The sequence below is a fragment of the Pagrus major genome, chromosome 18, assembly GCF_040436345.1.
Source record: "Pagrus major chromosome 18, Pma_NU_1.0".
In the NCBI taxonomy this organism is placed as follows: Eukaryota; Metazoa; Chordata; class Actinopteri; order Spariformes; family Sparidae; genus Pagrus; species Pagrus major.
The window spans coordinates 20,576,334-20,592,014 of record NC_133232.1 but is presented as its reverse complement, the minus strand read 5'-3'; the positions used below and the strand labels follow the sequence as shown (position 1 = coordinate 20,592,014).

At 43.6% G+C, this 15,681-nt stretch overlaps 1 protein-coding gene across 3 annotated transcripts in view; it reads right to left on the bottom strand.

The window, feature by feature from the left end:
- Positions 1 to 12,135: 12,135 nt before the first annotated feature.
- The window catches only part of ebf1a (EBF transcription factor 1a), a 51,297-nt gene continuing 47,751 nt past the window's right edge, over positions 12,136 to 15,681 (bottom strand). Inside the window, exons 15-17 of one of the 3 annotated variants that reach the window (XM_073486899.1) lie at positions 15,071 to 15,268; positions 14,772 to 14,843; positions 12,138 to 13,590 (exon numbers count right to left, since the gene is read on the bottom strand). In XM_073486899.1, the coding sequence (XP_073343000.1) occupies positions 14,773 to 14,843; positions 15,071 to 15,268 (269 nt within the window). In that variant the 3' untranslated portion in view covers positions 12,138 to 13,590; position 14,772. Of the gene's footprint in view, positions 13,591 to 14,771; positions 14,844 to 15,070; positions 15,269 to 15,681 lie in introns of all 3 variants that reach the window. The other 2 variants (XM_073486900.1, XM_073486901.1) reach the window with 2 other exon arrangements.

The following is a 15,681-nucleotide window of genomic DNA, read 5'->3' as shown; positions in this document are numbered from 1 at the left end:
AGAAGAAAGCAATTAGGCCAGGGCTTTGCCCTATCATTCACTGGCTAATGTATCAGAGGCAGAGTGAATATTATTAACGGACGGGGAGGGTAAGGCTCTGTGGGTTTTACAGCCAGAAGGTAGGACAAGAAAAGACTAATGATTGTGATGAAGTAACCCTGAGTTGAAGGGTTTTAATCACTTGTAGGCTTTGTGGCTTCGCAGTTGACATGCTCTTTATGATAACTGCACGGCTTCCAGCTCTCAGTTGCCGCCAGCCGCTGAACACTGGTAGGAAAGAATCAAATGAGCCATTATCAAACATGGACAAGGATGGCTGAGTACAATGCAACAAGATTACTCATTCATCAGGATGTGTGAGCGAGGGCCACAGGGCTGAGGGAGCAGAGAGACAACAAGTCAGAAAAATGGAAACTATGATGAGCAGAGGACAAAGAGGCAAATTATGTGAGCGAGAGGGCACAGAGACAAAAAAGTGCAGAGGAGAGGAGAGAGGAGAGGAGAGGAGAGAGGTGACTGAGGTGGAGCGTTGATGGACAGAGTCAAGAAGGAGCAGACGGAGGAGAGAGGAGGTGAAGGAGCGTAGTTGGGTCAGTGAGGCGTAGAGACGAACCATTTGCACCTCAGCGGCGACTGAGCAGAGTGCTCTTGACTTGTGTGTGCGTGTGTGAGAGAGAAAGTGTGTGTGACATGAAACTGGGTTCAGATCTAGGATAGGTCACACTGTAATGGTGGGTTTTAACAGCATTTTTGTTTCACATCTCCACGGCGCTCTTAAATGTCATGCATTTGAAAAAGTCAGGTCTCGGCGGGTCGTGCTGACATTGATGTGTGTGCTTTCTTCAAACAGGAACCTTCCTCTTTGTGATTTAAAGCAACATTTCATGCTCTTTGGTTACATTTGTTGACATCACTCAGCTCTTAACAGCAAATGTGATATGATAACTCAATCAGGCAAGACGCTAAATATTGAGATAAGCCCGTAGTGACCCTGAAGAAAAATATGAGGCCAATCTGTTCCAGCCCTGTTTCTGTGTTACAGTCACAATTACTGGAGATTACAGCTAAATCACTTCCACATGGGCTCAATGAAAACTTTACAATGTCTCCCACAATACACGATGAGGTGACTTTGTTTGGACTTAAACCAACAGAGGGAAAAGGAGAGGGGGTGAAGGAAGTAAAGCAGAGCGAGAGGGAGATTTGAAGGGATAGGTGGAGGATTTTTGTAAAGAGCTTATTTTTGAACCATCATGCAGCCATCATTTTCTCTCCCAAGAATTCCTGTTCCAAAATCTGTCAAATGGGAAACAAATGTTGTGGGTGAGACCGCAGGGGGATAAAAAACATTCTTGTTGTTTCACAATCCACCACCAGAAAAGAGCTGGCTCAGAGGAGGAATAAAAGAATGAGCAAGCAAAGACAAAAATCAAAATCAGCTTCAACATCACAGAAAGCAGAGGAATGCTCCAAGACAGGCCCTTTAAAAATGCATTTGGACCTGAAAAGGAGACAGGCATAATAAGGGAGTGTACAGAAATTATTAGGGCTGTCAGAAGTGTGAAGGGTGATTTATTTTTCTTTTTTTTGTTTTTGCTGTAGGGAGTGTAGTCATAATTTAACTGTTTCTCATGCCAGATTTATATTTTATTTCATTTCCCCCCTTGTAAGATTTAAAGCAATTTAAAAAAAATAGTTATATGGCTTTTGTGTGTAGCAGTTCATAAAGGTTTGTTTCACCACACGCAGAGGACAACAACCATCTTATAACAATGACAACTGGTGGCGAAGTGAAAACTATCAATAGTGACTTAGCAATGCACTCCATCGATCCATCACTACGTTGATGGACAGTTTAAAAAAATGGCTAAAATCGATGAAACAGAACCAGAGATCTTTATTTATTGGTACCTAAATTACCCACAATGCAACTCAATCATCAATAGTTCAGTCTAAGATTAGAGTGTTTAATGCTAGTTGTGGCTAATGTGACCTCGAGCCACTAGCGGCAAGTAGAGATGAGGAGCAGGTTATAGAGGTCTGAAAATCACCTGAGGCAATTTACCAGACTTTGCACAGCTTCTTCTGAAGACACAATATGCTTTATAAAACATCATGCATGCAGTTCAAGCGGTGTTATGATCGGGCACAGACCAAAATGCCTCTTGAAACAACTGAATAGATCTCCAACCAGTCACAGAAACGAGACATGTGAGGAAGCACTGAGCTAATTAACATGACAGCAGAGTGCACAACTCAATGTACGGGAGAAATTTAACCTTGAGAGCTCCGACTCAATCGTAGTTTGGGGAAGCTAGCTAACTACTGCTAATGTTACAACAAAGAGCAGCGTGGATCACGGCCTGCTGCTGCTTCGCTTGTTTCGGCAGTGTTAGAATGTTTCAGTCAACAGTTAAAGGTATGATATGTAACTTCTGCCACGAGAGGGCTCTGTATCAAAACAAGACAAAAGATGTTTGCCGAGTGTTGTGTGGAGGGCCGGGCGGAGCCGAGGGCAAGAGCCGCTGTTCAGCTGCTCAGAGCCGGCTAGAGTGTCTGGATTTGAGCCCGACCCTCTGGAGAACCAACACCTGGAGTCACTTCGGCTCCTGCTCTGATCCAGAAACATTTACCAACGGGAGGAAAGCTCAGAAGATTATTCTGAAACTGTTGGGATTAAAAAGTGGATTTTCCTTCACTCCTGTTTATCAACCTGACTGCAGCAGCGATCCACGGAGCTGAACTCAGTTTTCAGGTGTTTATGTACTTTACCTCATGAACAACATTACAGAGAGGAGAGGGTAAAAGAAGAGAAAGAAGCCGAGTCTTTGGTGAGTACCAGAATTCACTGAGAGTTGTCCTGAATGTGTGCCGTTGCTTGCTAACATTAGCTTACAGCTGGTGTACAGTAAAGTAAACTGGCTGTTTGGGGCAGATAAACACTGCATGAGTAACACAAATAAACACAAATGTTCCTGCCGTCAAACTCGCTTCACTGTTGATGTATACACCATGAAGCTACCACCACTGCTGATGAAAAAAATGTGATGTGACTGAGACACAAATGTTCACAGACGAGGAATTGTTTAAAAGTTATTTGTGTTAAGTTTAGTTCGCCGACTTACCTATCCCAGATGTAGTGACGGCGTCCTAATGAAATACACCGTAAACTTGTGGATTTCTCTGGTTTTAACATTGTTGGAAACATTTGGGATAATATAAGTACACAAGTCAACAAAATATATAACAAAGGTCTGGTCATTTTGATGCAGAATTAACACATATTATATCTTTATCACGTGTTAAACCCAAAACACTTGCAGTGCAGTAGTGCTCTTGCCTTACGAATGTTGAAACAAACCTTTAAACAAGGCCTTATAGATCTAGCATGAGTGAAGACACAGCAACTGGATTTGTTATTTCTTGTCTCAGATGTGTTCAGAAACAGATTTTGGTGAACTGCTCGGGTGAAATAAGTTTAAGTTTACTTACTGCAAGTGTCCTTATGGCAAGGCCCCCTAACTACTCATGCACAAGAGACTACATATAAAGTAAATATATCAAACCCGTCATAGATTGGCTAAACAGTTGTGATTTGCCCGGGGGGCCAGAAGCATCTGCCAGAGCAAATGAAACATGAGCTCACATATTCCTTTGGTTCCCAAACTGGTCGTCCACAGGACCTGCAGACAGATGTTAATGTGTAAAGTCACAGTTCTACTTTAACGTCAAGTTTAAACTGAGTTGCACCGTCTGAGATTATCTAATTTATCAACCCTTTTGTACTCACCAGTCACCTACATGAACCTGATTTTTTTCATCAAGATCGATCCATTATTTCCTGAGAAATTCATAAAAATGTTGAAAGTAGCCCTCTCACGCAATGTTTGCAAACAAAGTTAGAAGAAATTCCTGCATCCGTCCCTTCATCTGGATCCATACCAAAAGTTAATGGGGTCTATTCTGGGCCGAGACCCATCCTCCACCCAAGTTTGGTGGAAATCTGATCAGTAGTTTTTGTGTAATCCTGCTGACAAACCAACCAAGAAACGGAAACGGGTGAAAACATAACCTCCTTGCCATGAGGTAATTATACAGAATAAATGTAGTACTTTTATTTTATCTTGAGACATTGGGGGTCGTGTACTGCATTTTTTCTCTTAATCAAGGGGAGGGACCAAAAGAAACATGAAGTTCACCCCTCCTCTCAACTCAAGTAATTTATATACAGTCCCTAACTCAGTGAAAGGAAGGGGGGCGATTGTTCAGCAAAGTCATTTCTAGTTTTTCCCACTTTTTAGTCCATAAAGCGAACTTGTTGAAATGTCCTCTTTGTCCACAGCAGCTCCTTGGTAAAACAATCCAGGGCAAAGTCAGAGCGTGTGGTCGTTAACTCCGGCTGGCATACCTGTCTTGCTTTTATAGGTGGCAAAAGCTACTAATCCTTCAGTCCAATATTTACTTAGTCCAAGTTATGCTTTCCTGGACCCTAGCTATGCATCTCTTGCTGCTGCGTGCTTATATATTCTTGGCCCTTGATGTATTCCTGGCTCAGGAAACAACTTTTAGTGCCCCGCAAGGGCTGAGTGAGAATTGACAGTGTGTGCCAGAGTGAGAGCGAGAAGGTAGGGGGCCTGTTTTAGTTCCACTGTGTTTGTAAGGTCACTCAGAGTACATCTGTATGGAGTGGGAACTCACTCGCTTTCACTGTCACAACCACTCACAACAGCCATCTGTAATGCTGTTATGTGGAGCACTGTGTCCCTTTGTCCCTTACACACACACAAACACACACACACACTCACACACAGGCAACCACACACACCCTCACACGTATAAGAGCATACGGCGTCACCGTTCACACGACAATAAATGAACCAGCGCGAGCACACATTAACATAATGCTGGGTTTCTAATTGCGAGAGCATGTGTTTCTAATGAAAAAGTTGTTTTAGGGTTTTATTCCGCCCGGCTGTCAAACAATTCGCCCGTGTTTTGAAATATAATTATGGGGACCGTAAGAGTTTCGAAACCAAACCAAAACATTGCCGCGATCCTGGTTTCTAATGTTTCTAATTTGTTAAAATATGCTGAGTGAATGACAAAAGTAGATGTCTGACCTGCCAAGAAAAACATATCAGAGGCGAGGGCCATGTGGAAATACAGAGTCTCTTTTAGAAACATGATCAATGTAACCTTTGTTACAGGAAGGAGAGCGAGAGAGAGGAGAGGAGAGGAGAGGGAGAGAGGCGGGGGAGGGAGGGAGGTGAGGAGACAACATACAGAGACAGTAGGTTCATGTTTGTGTACATGTTTATTTATCGCTCTATCCGCGGCGCGCACGCTGAAAAGAAGCTTAAGAATTCAAGTGGACACTTTGGTTCTGCTGGTGTACACACTGATGTACGCACATTGTTGTGGCGGAGCGAATATGTTGGAGTTATTCTCACAAATGCTGCGAGGAAGAGGAGAAGGATTTAAACATTTACAGATGGGAAGTATATCTTTTACTTCTCATTTATGCTCATTCTCTCTCAGGCTGGACTGAGGGAGAGGATGTCAAGCCCCTTCCTCCTCCTCCTCCTCCTCCTCCTCATCCCACACACTTCTTCTAACCCAAAACTAACATACAGCCTGGAAGTGGGCTGAGAGGTGTGTGTGTATGTAGTATGTGTGTGTAGAGTATTCATATGGTTGTAGAGCATCTCTTTTTTTTTTCTTCTTCCCCCCGCTGCTCTCTGCTTCTCTTTCTCCCTGTCTCCCCTTCCCTCCCCACATATCTGTTTCTCCGAAGAATAACATACAAACCCTCTGTGAAAGGATTCATGGTTTATTAAACCAGAGGTCCTTTTCCTGTTTCAACACTGAGAAGAAAAAATAAATACCGCAGTTTGTTTTCTCTCCCTCTGGCTTAGTTCTCTATCTATCTCTCTATCTATTTTCATGCATTTTTTCCTAAATCATTTTTTTCCTATCGTCCTGTCAATCTCTCAGCTTTGAGTCTATTTTTTTTCTCCTGAACTTTCCTCACTCCACTTCTGGTTTTTTAAGTCTGTCTCTTTTTTTTTTTTTTTATCTCTTGGACACCAATCAGCCACACAGCCCATTAAAGTGGATTGTGTGACCGCTCAATGGGTCGCACTAGTTTGTCTGAGTGTGTGTGTGTGTGTGTGTGTGTGAGACGGAGGGCAGACTAGGATAACTCAGGGTAATGTATTGTCCTGGGCGTGCACCCTGACAGTTCCCCCTGCCGGTGCCTGGTCATTCATTACTGCTAATTTGACATGTTTACGGACCCCCCTCCTAACATTACATACTTAAGGCAATCGACTGACCTTAAATGGAAACACCTACAGCCGCGCGGCATGTCAATACCAGATGAGGACGTGTGTGTTTGTGTGTGTGTGTGTGTGTGTGCTCTCATTCGTACCTGAGAAGCAGTGCATCAATACTGAGTTAGTGGTTAATCTCGAGGAGCAGGTGAGTTATGCCTGCCGAGACGGTCTCTAGCATTATCTGAGTAAGTGTGTGTAATACGGCTAAGAGGTGAACAATTCAGAATAATGTAGGTGTGTGTGTCTGAGTGTGTGTGTGTGTTAGAGCAGCATCATATTGGAAAAAAGAGACATTGCAGTAGCTTTCTTTTCTGCAATATATAGAAATAAAGATACATGATACATGCAGTGTGTTATTCCTGTTCACATAAATATCTAACAATCATAATTTTCATCATCTGGTTACTTTAAAAGTCTTCCGACAAAACAACCTGCCCTACTTCTCAAACGCTGGTTCAACTTTCGGTTTCACGAATGCGACTCTGGTGTTACATTGAATCCTGCAACCCACACACTGAACGACCCCTTAACCCCGACCATGAACACCCTAATCAGGGGCCTCATTATACAAAAAATATTTTAAGAAATCCTAACTAGAACTTTAAATTTGATCATTCAATCGGCACTCGTCCTGTCATGCCCGTCTATGTTTAGGATGCACACAAGACTGGTTGTGTCCATGACAACAGCTGTCTCACTTTTAGCTAGCTTGCAGTAATGGACAAGAAAAGACGAGTGTTGAGTTTGAGCTTCTATTAGTTGAGAGGCATTTATAGTGTTGGTAGAAGAGGGGATATATACAACATTTTCTGGGACCGGAAATTGAAAGCTAACATGCTAATGTCAATATAAGCTTCTCCAACAGGCTAACATCAGTTTCAGCTTCTCCAATAGATTAACATCAGTGTTAGCTTCTCCAACAGGCTAACATCAGTGTTAGCTTCTCCAACAGGCTAACATCCAGTTTTGGCAGTTATTTTTAATTTAGGACGTTATCTTTGCTATCCTAAGTAAAGAAATTCTTCAGTTTGGATGGTGCTTTAATGGCTAAATTCTTGTCCTAAGATTAGATATGATGCAGTGAGGAAACGTTTCTGTAATATCAAAACTCCTGAATGTCAGCCTAACCTGAGATGGGATAGGATTTGGATGAAGTTCATCTCAGGAGGATCCAGGTCCTAGAATCTGAAGGGTCAACAGCATGGACATCTGAACTCTGAACTGATCAAACTATCCAAGAATTATGTAATTATGTAACACCAGAGGGCCTTTCCTTGTAGATTAGTCATGGAAAATGAGAACCTTGAAGGGTTTCTTTAGTATCAAGCATCAAAAAAAGTGTTGCCGTGTCAACATGCGCACATCCCTCGGTTGATTCTGAAACGATACACTACTGTGCAGTCCCAATGTGTGTGTGTGTGTGTGTGCATAAAGCAGGGGGAGAAAGTCAGGTAAGGTGTGAGGCCTCGAGTTAAAAGTGAGAAATTAGACCTGTGAGAACCGACATCTTTTTGATTTCAATCACGGCTTCTCTAATTCCCCCTTCCTCTGTTTGTGTTTTTACATATTCAGCACTTAAATACAGTGTTGTGTCATTAAACGGCCAATCTTGCATTGTCTCTCACTGATACACAACATTAATCACCAATTAGCTTGTCCTGCGACTGGCCACCTCTCTCATTAGAATATGATAGAATATAATGGTACTTAATGATGCTTAGGAAACATAATTAAATGAGTGAGCTGTAGAACATGTGGAAGAACCGCGGTGCATCAATCAAAGACGACCCTGTCAATCCAGCGCTCGTCAAGAGCAAAAACAGAGGGTGTGTGTGCGCCGAAACCGCTGGCCTCTATCATGACCTCATTAGGGAGAAATGAAGGGTGGACGTGTCCCCATCACGAGATACCATTGGTGCTTCAAAGTGTGAATGACATTAATATGTGACTGTCTCTGCCTCCGTCTGAATGTCAGTCGGTCTATCCGGCTCCACTGGAACACATGAGGAAAAAAAAAAAAAAAAAAAAAAAGGCCATCTCTCTGAGGTGTCTGCTCCCAGCTCTAATTAGCATGTGAATAAATGGAATAAATAATCTATATTATTTATGGATTTGCTTTTATCGTTAATCAACATAACAAAAAGCTCGTCTAATGTGCTCGCTGCAGTCGCCACTGCACTGTCAGCTGAGGGGAGGATGGAGGGGGGAGAAGGAAAGCAGGAGGGAGGGAGGGAGGGAGGGAGAGAGGGAGGGAGGGGGGATAGCTTATCTTTTGTTTTTTTTTTTTTTTTCATTTTAGTAGAACAATAAAGATAAGTGTTCTACATGCTTGCTTAACACACACAGTTCGCCGGCCTCCTCCCCTTCTCCCTCTCTCCCGGCAGTGGTGAGATCCATCTCTCTATCGCTATCTCTCTAACATCCATTACATACCCCAGCCCCTCACCTCCCTACTCATTAGGCCAACGCACAGTAAATTAGCAGCAGCAATTACAGGGAATATAAAGCATAGGCTCTGCCGGGCTCCCTCTGACAGGTACCACACAGATCATAGACAGACACCCACAGTCACCGGGATAATTACTGTGGGAAACGACCACACACCTTCGTGGAGCGCAGAACCTGAATGTGAGTGCACACGCTCACTCTGGGTAGGCCTGCACTCAAATATGATTTGTCTTGCTGGTGTTCGTGCATGCACAGATGCAGGAAGGCGGCTCGTGTGCACCTGCAGCAGTCCAGGAATGAAACTTGCTTCCCATTGCCTCTCTTCATCTCGCTATGATGTCCATTGTGACTATTTTCCAACATTGAGCATTATTAATATTCATTCCTCCTTTCCTTGTCTTTGGCTCAGCCTGTCTAGGCCTGATACCCCCCCTCCCTCTCCTCCCTCTCCTCCCCACACTCCCATCCTCTCTCCTTTCCATTTCTTTCCTTTCTTTATCCGGGAACCCCCATGGGGACTCCTTTTTTTTTTCTTTCAAATACGCCTCTCCGCTCTTCCTCCCTTCATGTGTCCATGCAGGGAGGAGAATGAGAAAGGAGATGTTGAGGAATATGTGCATTAATATATTTCATTAGGATACTAGTAGCACAGAAGCTCCTGAGCAGCACCTCTGTCGATGTACGGAGGCTCTGCCGCCTCTATCCAGAAGGAGTAGCTCTCCAGGAATAGCGTCTTTTAATGCTACGTCTCCGGAGGGCTGAGGTCTGCTGGCTCCGCGCTGCCCTCAGCCTCCCACTCCCATTGTCCTCCTCCCACACTGACCAGTCTATCAGGGCCTGAAAAGCAGCTGGAAATAAAGAGCAAAATGGCCTCACCTTTTGTCTGTGTGTATTTATGATTTATGAGCGTGTTTGAATGTGTGTGTTGCACCGCGAGCAGGAATCCCTGGAGCCGCGTGGTGCAACATGGCAGCGGTGCCCGGATCGCTAATCAAAAACATTAGGCTCCAGGACTCATTTTCCCCAGCACTGAGTGTGTAACCTCCATAATTCAATATCCCACCTCTTACTGCTAAATCGTGCACACTACAGCCCACTTTAGTGTTTGTCAGCAAACTATCAACTCTGTTTTTAGATTTATTGGAGGAAAAAGCCCCGCGCAGTTACAAACCTATAGGCAATTAAGGAGACAAACACACACAAGCACGCACAGTGTTTACCAGCCCTTACTTCATCAGTACTTCCAGGTCGCTCCCGCCCCCCCCGCTCCCCCCCGGCGCTACGGAAGCCTCCAGTTACCGTGGAGACCCTGCAACACTGTGAGGTCAGCAGAATCCTGGGATCCGCTGTTTTCACAGGCTAATCCAATCGCGGCCCCCTAAATTAGATATGCAAAAAATAAAAAAGAAATTAATTTTCTGCTGATGACCGGGTATGCAAATGATGACTCAATTATGGTGGGCTGGTGCGTTCGCAATTAATAACCTTGGAATCATCATTAACTAATATGTTTAGGAGGAAACTTGTCAGGCTAACCATGTTCACCATGCCATCAGTAATGCATTAATGAATTAGATTCATTAGAGAAAGGAGCCTAGCGGGGGAGGGGACGCAGGCCTGCTCCTGACCTGTGGAATTAGTCTTCGCCAGTTCTCCTCTATTCTTAGCCGACAGACATTTTCAATCAAAAACGTGAAGAAAGCCACAAAGAAACATCTTCCTCGATCTGTCACGAGTTGATAATGAAGATATCCGAAAGGCGTTTAAAAATAACAAAATGACAACTGACAAAGTCACAGACAAGAGGTAACTTTAATTCAACATTGTGAGAGTCCAAAAGTTATCTTACAGCTCAATTTTCATCAAAAACAATAACAATCTATACAGTAGAATTTTTTTCTTCCCTTATATCATAGAGCTGTTCAGTGTATTTGCAGTCAAAGACAAAACAGAGGAAAAAATAGACACCAGCTATTTGGTTTGCATCTTTTTTTTTGTTTGTTTGTTACCTAAATACAAAACTTTGTCACCCATTACCAATATTCATAATCAGGATGGAACTTTGCTTACAAAGAAGCCATTGTATGACAACAGACCTCTGTAGTTCATTTGAAACAGATATGGTGCGGCCCCTCCCGCCCCGGCCCGACCAGCACAGGCACACAAGTGCCTGAAAAACACTCGTCTGTCAGCAGGCGCCTCTGTTAAAACGCTCCTTTCTACCCACTTAACAAAACCAGGCTCTAGAAAAGAAAAGCAGAGAGAAAAGCCCTATTCTCTGTCCAGCAACAGCTTGAAGACACACGGCAGACACAAAGAAAAGACTACAGAAATGGCTGAGGGGCCAAGGAGCTCCCTTTCATGCTTCCTCACTTGTTCTTGTTCTGTTTAGCTTGTAATGAAGCTGTATTGTCCCAAAGGCTGATACAGGGAGAGAAGGACCGGGGGATCGACTGTCAGACACCGGAGTCAGACCTACGACTCCGTGTGTGAGATTAAAATTGTGCTGTGACAGTGCTTGTCTTCACTGTGCGCCCCTTTGTACTACAATTAACACAGCTCTGCGTTGTCGTACTGTTGTGATCCTGTGGTTAATGAATAATATTACCAACATGCGGTTGAAATTATTTCATTAATCAAAAAAAAAAAGCTACATAATCGCTACAAAAAGAAAAAGAAAAAGACAAAGTGTTTCTGTGAACACTAAAGTGCAATGAGCACAGCTGAGACAGGCCTCTCAGCGTCGACTGTCCTTCAAAGCGTGCCATTGCTGTAGTATTATAGTACATCGGGGTGTGTGTGATTGTTGAATTATGGCTCTTTGTATTCTAGTCTGGCTTCACCACCAAACAGAGTGGGTTTGTGCTTTGTCCCCAAGTTCCCATGAATTCCTCTGTGGCAATAGACAATTGTGGTGAGGGTAGAAAACTGTACACGTGATTGAATGAAGAATGGGTTTGCATTGTTAAGGCATCTAGACTGCTGGTAAAGATTACAGTGACAGAAAAAACAGAAAGAGTATATAGATACAGTATGTAAGCAGGCATAAATAACACAGGAAAAGAAAGAAAGAACAGAGAGGGGGAAAAAAAGAGGAACTCAAAGAAAGAAAAACACAGAGCAATTTCTTAGTTCTCTTGGTTTCCACACACACAAAAAAGAAAGTGTCACTCAAGAGAAGAACCCATGCATATTATCAGTTCAAGAACAGTTTCAATCTGAAAGCCGCAAACAAAAAGATATAGATTTACAGTATATATTAATGTGTGTATATATTCTTAAAAAATCTACTTCAACCAAATACTCTGAATAAGATGCTACTTTTTTGCCATACAATAAACATTTTCATAAGGAAAAAAACTGAAATTTTTTTTATTAACTTACAAATAATACAAAAATAGACAATGGCATGTTTTTTGAATCAACAAATGAAAGCATGGTATACCGAGGCAAAACAATCAACATACAAAACAAACAAACAAACAAACAAAAAAGATAAAAAAGTCACATTTAAATAGTGAGAGACAACAGTAAATAATGAAACAAAACACTGTGAAATATGTTCACTTACTGTATTAAACTTACACAACACAACTAAACGAGGGTGAGAGGCAATGTACAAATACAAGGGATAAATACATTATTTATAGGATATTTTACAGGAATCCCCTTTTTGTATCCAAATCCATGTTTCTCATGTTTAGCAGATGAGATATTGACAACACACAGTAAATCTATCTTCTGTACTGAGAAGCTGCCTTAAGACATTTAATGTTTACATTTCAAACTAGAGCTATCGCAAAAAGAAAAAGAAACGTCAAATGAAAAACATTTTTTTTATATACAAAAATATATCACATATATCACGCTTTTATTTTCTAATTTGATATTTGCTAGACTCCTTCAGTACAGTGCTGGCTGGACGCACACATCCTCTGGCTTTTCAAGTCTTCGCTCGAATCTCCGACAAAAAAAAAAAAAAAAGGTCAATTTTGGCTAAAATCATCACCTTTTTCTTCACATGACAAGCAGAAAAGCATATTGCAAACAGCTCAATCCTCACAGTTTTATTAAAAGTCAAACAAACAAACAAACCAAGAAAAAAAACAAAAAGGCATGTTTTCTGATGTTGAACTAGCAGAGGGCGATTTCGTGAGACCACTTTTAGATTTACGGGAGAATTAGCAGCAGAATTGAGGGTTGATTTTGTTCTTTTCTGTATTTCTGTTTCTTTGTGTCGTTGACCTTCGTCCCATTTGGCCAGTGTGTTTTTATGTGGTTTTTGCAAGCGAGGCTGAGCTAGGGAAAGCATCTTCTATTGTGACAGAGGTTATGTAAACTTCATGGCCAAACCAACACTTGACTGTTGTTTGTGCGAGCTACGCATTGCGAGACGGCGTGGGGGCCTCCAGTAATCAAACCCAAACCTTACAGGCATAAACATAAAGATAAATAAATGCTCTTTTCATGAGGTCAGTGTCACACTCTGGGTAAACTATCAGTCTCTATACACTCCATCCAACGCGGTGTCAGAGAAGCTACACTAATTCAACCAAGAGGGAAATAACATCACAAAGGTTTGTGTTGTCCCTTTTTTTTCCTCCTCCCCATCCCTTCAGATGAAATCCCGATGGAAAGGCCTGAGTTTAACAGAGTCCTGTGTCTTATCTTGACTTCCTTCAGTTCAGCTCCAGAGCATAACAGAGACTCGCCAGACTCTGCTGCTGCGTCCTTTTCCTCTCAACATTCCCAAATCTCCAGCTATCCCAGATCTTCTACATGGGTGGAACGATCATCCCGGGAATCGCTGCTTTGTGGGAAAACAGGGGGAGGAAGAGAGAGAGAGAGAGAGAGAGAGAGAGAGAGAGAGAGAGAGAGAGAGGTCAGTCATGTGATTGCTGGGTTTCATCTGTCATCACAACAGTCACATAGCAGAAATGTGCTCCAGCATCTGGCGAACAAAGACGACTCTCCCTCATTATCTCTTCATTCCGAGGCCCCAAAATCAAAACATTTTTCCCCGCCGCGCCGCTAACTTGGCGCACACCGACGACATCATTCAACTTTTTGCAGGCTCTCTGAATAGCTTCATGCAAGAGCTGCCACTGTTAATTGTTAGCAGCTACGTTGTGTAAGCCCATTGTGCATCATGGAGCATAATTCAAACATGAGAGAGACGCAGTGACGTGGGATGACAGAGGCGGTGAAATTAAGCACAACACTCGAACATGGAAATGGAATCCGTGAGCCTTTATTCACACTTTTACCTCCTCGTATCATGCTCTGCCTTTCTCTAGATCCGACATCTTCACCTCCTCACTCCCACAACCCCCTCACCCCTCACCCTCCCCCTCTTTTTTTACACAGAAGCCATCACAGGGAGGATTTTTTTCATATAACATATTGGCTCCCCATTGATTCCCCTCTCTCTTCAATTCACTAATTCCCTGGTTATTTCCTAAGTGTCTCCAGCTGTGTGTGTGTGCGTGCGCGCGTGTGTGTCAGCGTGATCAGCTCACAGTGGCCAATGGCCTTTGGGTCACCGTGGTCAGCGCTCATCAACGCCGACAGAGGAAGTGAGGAAGTGCTTAGCTCGGGGCTCTGATAAAGATTCCCATCCATCATTTTTCTCTCTCAGGATCTCAACACCATACAACATCCTGCCTAGACGAACAGACCCCGCGCTGCACTGCATGGAAATGGGAGAGCAGAATGACCCGCGGTGGCGTAACACCCCCCCCTCCTCCTCCTCTACCACCTCCCTACAGAGACACCCACCGGAGCGCAGGCAGGAAGCAGGAAGTGAAAACAGGAAATGGAACACATATGGTGTGGCATGCCGCTCTCTCAGTCAAGTCAAGAGTGACAAATAAAAACAGAAACGAGAAGGAAGGGCAGGGCAGGATGAGCCGGCGGTGCAAATGAGCGGCGTGGGACAGTGCGGCATGGAAAGAAACAGAGAAAATGAAAGAGAGGCATTTAACATACTTCAGGAGAAGGCCAGGCCCTGCAGAGCGTTGGCTGATGAGTACTTGCTAGAGTCCACAAAAGACTGATCTACTGTGAGGAAGGAGAGTGGAGGGTAAAGAAAGGAAAAAACGGGGAGTGAGGAGGGGGGAGAAAAAGGAAAATCGGAGGAAGAAGTGGGAGTAAAAGTGAGAAATTGTTATAAGGAGGTGAAGAAGAGCAGGATTAAAGCCTAATGAAGAGGTAGAGACAGGCAGTATACTTTTATATGAAACAGAACTCATCAGATATAAATAAATGTTATCTGTCTTGTGGCTTACCTTGCAGGCTGTTAGCATTAGCGCTGGTGCAGGTGGGCGGAGGGGAGTTCTGGGGTCGCACGACAGGGGCAAAGGCGCTCTTCTGCTTGACGGCGGCGGACACCATGTTGGCTGGAGAGAAAGAGAAGATGCCGGAGGAGCTGCTGCAGTTGGAGGGCAGGCTGGTCGACGAGGCCATGGTGGGGCTCGATGGGACGACTGAGAGAAGAGAGACGGGTGAGGAAAGGAGGGGGGTTAAGGGGGTCACGGGGAGCACGTCAGGGAAGAATGACAGGGAGGAAAGATGAAGACGGAGCGGGGAGAGACGAGGTTAGAGAGAGGGCCGAGGGCAGAGGACGGGCAGACGGGACGAACAGAAAGGGACTGATCAATGGACGATGGCAGGAGGGATAATATTTTGGTCTCAGATCAACCGGCTCAGAATTATTTTTTGTTGTTAAGCAATCACCTGGCAATTAGATATTCCATAGCTAAGACAAAAAAAGTGTTTAGTTGGAAACTTGCACCGTAAACAACCCAAAGCCTTTTTCCCCCTCTGATCAGTCTGTTTTGATGACTCATCCTGTTGCTCAAGGGGTGCAGCGGCTTGGTAAACAACTCCTCGCTAACTT